General features: G+C 52.2%; 1 protein-coding gene across 7 annotated transcripts in view; it reads right to left on the bottom strand.

Moving 5' to 3' along the window:
• Window positions 1-5,341, bottom strand: part of MTMR1 (myotubularin related protein 1) — a 76,085-nt gene extending 70,744 nt beyond the window's left edge. For all 7 annotated transcript variants that reach the window (XM_032757784.2, XM_032757780.2, XM_058441583.1 and 4 more), the window contains exon 1: window positions 5,056-5,341. In XM_032757784.2, the coding sequence (XP_032613675.1) occupies window positions 5,056-5,207 (152 nt within the window). In that variant the 5' untranslated portion in view covers window positions 5,208-5,341. The remainder of the gene's footprint in view (window positions 1-5,055) is intronic.
• Window positions 5,342-6,000: the final 659 nt, after the last annotated feature.

Raw genomic sequence — 6,000 nt, forward strand, 5'->3', positions numbered from 1 at the left:
CCTCCTATGTAGCTGGGACTACAGGCACATGCCACCAGGCCCGGCTTGTGTGTGTGTGTGTGTGTGTGTGTGTGTGTGCGCGCGCGCGTGTGTGTGTAGACAGGGTTTTGCCATGTTTCCCAGGCTAGTCTCGAATTCCTGGGCTCAAGTGATCCACCCGCCTTAGCCTCCCAAAGTGCTAGGATTACAGGCATGAGCTACCACACCCAGCCGGGAGAAATATGTGAAACGTTCAATCAATTTCATGTTGGTAGTTTTAAATCTAGAAAATAGTGTACTTTTGAGTGAAGCAAAGTAACTCAGAAAAGTAAAGCTGATCATGAGATTTATAAATTACAGCCTAGAAAAATGATGTTCTCTGTGTAGTACTAACAATACCTTACACTTCTATAAGTGCTTTGACAACTTACAAATGGTTTTTATTTTTTATTTATTTATTTTTTTGAGACAGAGTTTTGCTCTGTCACCCAGGCTGGAGTGCAGCAGTGCGATCTCGGCTCACTGCAACCTTTGCCCTTCTGGGTTCAAGCAATTCTCCTGCCTCAGCCTCCCTAGTAGCTAGGATTACAGGCGTGTGCCACCATGCCTGGCTAATTTTTGTATTTTTAGTAGAGACGGGTTTTCACCATGTTGGCCAGGCTGGTCTCAAACTTCTGACCTCAGATGATCCGCCCGCCTTGGCCTCCCAAAGGGATTACAAGCACAGATGGTTTTTATTATATCAAAGCCTCACAACCATGGTGTGATGAGAAGGCAGAACAAGGACTAGCTGACTTGTCTTTGAGGAGAGAAAATCGAGGCACAGAGGTGACATGCCCTATGAGAAAGTGGCTGTCCTCAACAGGACATGGAACAACCAATAGTGACTGACTCACTGCACTGAAGCCGGCAGCACGGATGCGAGCCAACCGCTTTATATGAAAACAGCAATGCAAAGAAAATGTCATCTTTCACTCCCACAGAGCTCTGAGGCATCAAAGCATTTTCACACATGTAGCCTTGCCCAGCCTCACAGTGACCCATTTTACAGACGAAAAAATTAAGGTCCAGTTTTGCCCAAGGTCACACGACTGGCAAGTGGTCGGGCTGTACTCACCTGACCTAAAAGACCACATAAGCCAACTAGCACAGTGAGAGATTTAACAATTGCCCCCAGAGGCCGGATTCCTCTCACAATTTGGCAAAACACTAAGAAATCAAGCTAGAGGGCTAAAAACATTGACAAAAGTTTACCTTGCAGGTACCTTTCACTGTAAAGAATGTTTCAGGCCTTTAAAAAAAAATCGCATCACTAATTAAACCCACACTCGCGTATCTGAAGGACAGAAACACCTGGAATCCCCAGGCAATATGGAAAATGACCCAAATAGTAAAATAAAGAAAACTGAAGTTCTGTGCTAGTGATCCAAATTGCAGTCTCTGATCAAAACAGACCAGAGGTTATCTGTATGGTTGAAAATACTGAATGAGCAGAAATTCCTATCACATGCCAGGAATCTATATACCACAATTTCGACCTGACGGGGAGAAGGAAGGAAAAGGGAAAAATTTGTTTCCTTTTTAAAGGTTAAGTCACTTTCATTCCCGCATATATCATACTTTTCTTGTCATAATGCCTTTTTCTGTCAGCACCCACCAGTTGCAAATACAGGAAGAAACTGCAGAAACCCAACTGCTGAGCATGAATGTGACCTGTTATTACCACCTGCCTGCCCAGCACGCCTTCCCCCTTCTTCTGATAAGGACCCTCCTCTTTACTTTGGGAACTGCCCTTCCCCACAACACAGGCTTCTGTGGGGGAAAGCGGAGAAGAAGGTTGACCCCTTCCTCCACCTGCTCCCACTTGTAGGTGAGTTACCTAGGACCAGCCAATCCCAGACTTTCCTCTTGGATCCTGAAATACATGGATCTGCATCCAGAGCTGCTGGAGGCCACTCCCCACCCCACCCCACCCCCACCATCTTAAGGAACTCACAGTGATTAAAAAGTGAGGGGAAAAAAAAGAGAGAGAGAGAGAGAGAGATGGGGAGTCCTGACAACACTGTTTGCAATCCTGGCCTCAACTGTGCCTGTGGCCATCTCTCCTCCTGTCTGGAGCAGTTCTGTGAGCCAGGGGCATCTCATTTGGCTTAAGCTAGATTGAACTGTGGTTTCTGTCCCCTGCAACCAGAAGCATCCTGGCCAATGTAGTTACACACGGTGAAACATAGTGGGTTAGCAGACAGGAGGCCTGGACATGAGTCCTGCTTCTGTCACCAGCTAACTCCATGATCTTTGGCAAGACACACCCTCTTACAGGACCACAGCTTCCTCATTATTAATTACAGTATTCAGAAGAGAAGTGAAGGCCCCATAGTCCCAGGGACATGGCCAAGTCCCACCCATAGAGCCAGGTTCCATTTTAGAGGTCACTCTTCAAAGAAAAGTGTGAATCTGAGCTTGTTGAGATGACAACTGAGAAAGGAGGCCACGATTCCTCCCCCATCCCTTCTCTGCGGTCTGTGCAATTGCCCTCTATACTCCTGGTGTCAATAACTACTTACAGGCTGGAGGCTCCCAGCTCTGTTTCTCCAACCTGGACTCTCCTGATCTCAATGCTGATGTTCCTACAAGACATGTCCACTAGTCTGGCCCAGAGACCCTGCCAATTCAACCCGTCTAAACCAGCATCAGCCGCTCAGCCCCGCAACCTACACCACTCCTGTGTTTCCTAACTCAGGGCGCAGCACAGCCAGTTATCCGGCCCCCACACGCTAGAAAGCTGAGGTTTGCCTTGGAGTCCACCCAGCACTCCCCCCTCACATCTGAATGCTCCCCATGTCGGGTCACTCTTACCTGGTAAGTATCTTGAAAATCCACCCAGCCCTATTCCTAGCCCAATTCCCTTTTCCAGACCCCCATCATTCTTCTGTGAACTCCACCTGCCTCATGAATTTAAGCCTCATCTATAAGCCCATGACTCCCCAGTTTGAATCTCCAGCCCAGACAACCCTGAACTCCAGGCTCAGACAGACCAACTATATCTTTGACATCTATTCTGGGACATATAATTGGCATCTCAAAATTGATATGTCCAGAGCGAAGAGCCTGCTATTTTCTAACCCTGCTCCACCTTAGAAAGACTTCTCCATCTCAGCAACATAGTTTTCCCACAAGCTAAAATTGTGGAATTCTCCCAGATTCTTCTCTCATACCAACCAACCAATCTTCAGCAAACCCCATTGGCTCTACCCTGCAGGTCTTCAAATTGCATCTAGAATCTGACCACTTCTCCCCTCCTCCGCTCCCCTCTGGCCTGAGCCACCATCTCACTTGGCTTACTACAATAGCCTCCTACTGCCAGTCTCTGCTTCAACTCCTTCCCCTTTCACTCTACTGTCCACATAGCACCATGGAGCGCCTACTGAAATCTACAACAGATTATGTCACTCCTCTGCACAAAGTCCCCAGTGGCTCCCCATGGCCTCTGAGGCTCTCCACCATCTAGCTCTGCGACTTCTCTAACGTCATCCCTTACTTGTCTCTCCCTAGCTCCCTCCCTGCTAGTGACCCTAGTCTCCTCGCTGATCTAGGAACACTTGGCTCACATTCACCTCAGGGGCTTTGCACAGGCCTCTGACTAGAATACTATCACCCCCAGGTATCTGTAGGGCTGGATCCCTCGCCTCTTTGGGGGCATTACTCAAATATCACCTTTCTCAGGCTTTCCCTGATCATCAAAATCTCTGAAGGAAACCAGAAGATGAGGCATATTTGGGGGTGACACATTCTGGTCTCCTCTGGCTCCTTAAATGATTCTGATGCATGCCCATGCTGAGTACTTCTGTGTTCGCCTCTACCACCTATCTCATTTATCACATTCGATTTCCACTGTTGGTTGGTTTGTATTCTCCACTAGACGGTAAGCCTAGCAAAATGGTAAGGCAGCAAAAGCCGTGTTGTGCTATTCTCTGAATCGCCCAGACCTCGTGCGTGGTTGAATATTTGCAGATGAGTGAAGTCCTCACCATTTCAAGTGCTGTCTTAGCTGTGACTGGTTTTCAGTGACACTAACCACTTGGGTGATTAATTTATTAAAATATATTGTAATTACACTGAGGTAGAAACAAAAGTGAAGGGAATGTTTCTTGTTTCTGTGCTTCTGGAAACTCCCAAAAGTTTGGCACAATGGTATGACCAAGACAGGCAGGAATGGGCATGTAAAACTGACTGAGCTACATTCCAACAGTGCGTGCTGCCAAAGTGCACTCTGGTGTCAGAGAAATGGCCAAGTTGTGGGAAAACTGGATGTTCCGGGTTACACGATAGGCCATCTCTTGTCGTCGGAGGATGGGGTGGCCCCTCCCAGTTCGACACGGTCACTTTATGTTTCTAACTGATTTCTCTTAGTTCTGCAGCTGCCTCAGAAGCAGTAGGCTTGCTTGTGTTTTCATGAAAACAATAAACTGGTTCCCTCCAAGTGTGAAGAACTGAAAGTAAACGGTTCTGTTTTCTTGCCTCCTGAGCAATTTGGACGTTTTCCATCTCAGATTTTTGCCTCGATCTGCACCAGCTCCCACGCCCGCGGGGTCCCATCTCCCGGTCCTCACTCCCAACCCCCCATCAAAGACCCTAAGCAGCCACAGCGGAACTGGGGTCTTAAAACCACACGAGGCAAGGTGATGCTAAAAGAGGAGAGCTCGGGTGGGATCTCCCTCCCAAGAGGACTGGTGGCCTGGGCAGGGACAGCCAAGCGGTCGCCAAGGGCAGCAGGTGGCGGCGCGGGAAGTGGTTTGACAGCTGCGAAGCCCCTCCCGGGGTTCCAGGAGCTGGGGCTCTCGGGGCGGAAGTGAGCCAGGTGCGCGGCCCGCAGCAGGTCCGAGGGCAGCAGCCCCCGGATGGGGCGCTGAGGTTTCCGGGGGGTGAGGGAGAGGAGGGCCAGAGGGGATGAAGAGGGGCCGCCCACCCCGCCACGGCCAGGCCCTGCGCGGCGCGCGGGGAGGGGGCGGGCGGGCCTCGCGCGGGGCCCTCGGGAGTCGGGGCGCGGGAGGCCGGGGCAGCCCGGGCCCCGCTTACCTGTCCAGGGTCTCCACGCTGGGCTGCCGGGAGCCGGCGGTGGCGCCCCCCGCGGCCCGAGGAGGCCTCCTGCCGCCCGCCGGTCCCGGGTTCGGGCCCCCGCCGCCCTCGCAGCCCGCCGCCGCCACTGCCGCCGCCGCCGGCCTGTCCATGGCGCGCCGAGTCCTGCCGCCTTGGGGAAGCCGCCGTCGGGACGGGAGCGGCGACCGGGAAGGTTTCGCCGCTCGCCTCCTGCCGCCCGCTCTACCGCCCGCCCGCCTCAGGCGGCCGCCGCCATTAGCTGTCACCTGGCGGCCCCGCGTTACCCACAAGGCCGCGCGCGCGAGGGTCGGGGGGCGGGAGCGGGGGCGGGGAGGGCGGCGCGCGGGGCCGGCGCTGGGAACCCCCACCTCGCCCAGCCCCACCTGGGCGCTCGCCCACGGAGCCTTGGAGCGGGAGTCTGGGACCTCCTGCTCCAGCGACCTGGGTGCGTACAGAGCCACTGGGGTTCGGAATCCCCAAACGGATTATGCGTAGCGTGCTTCACTCTATATAGTCACACCGGGTTGACTGCAGAGACGTGGGGTGTAAAAAGAAGTTTGAAGACATTCAAGTATCAAAAATGATTTCCCCCCTCAGTTGTCCTTCCCGGAAAAGGTATAGGACAGCTCAAGCTCCCTCGGTCTTGACATCTTGAAGCAGGAGCAATTCCGTGCATTTTAGCAATTCCTCCCCACCCCATTCTTCCCTCCACTCTCCCCCTCCATACGCACCCCCTCCCCGCCCCGCCACAAACCCACCCCCTTGCCATCTGTAGGGCCACCAAGTGTTCTGATGCCGCCCTCGGAGCTTCCGCCCATGGTTTATGTTAAGAGTAACATTTAACTTCTGTTGATTAAAAAAATCACTGCTATGAAAATCAAGCCACTATCTTGGTGAGGCGTTTAGGACATTTGCTTTCTGGGC

The sequence above is a fragment of the Hylobates moloch genome, unplaced genomic scaffold (assembly GCF_009828535.3).
Source record: "Hylobates moloch isolate HMO894 unplaced genomic scaffold, HMol_V3 SCAFFOLD_7, whole genome shotgun sequence".
Lineage (NCBI taxonomy): Eukaryota > Metazoa > Chordata > Mammalia > Primates > Hylobatidae > Hylobates > Hylobates moloch.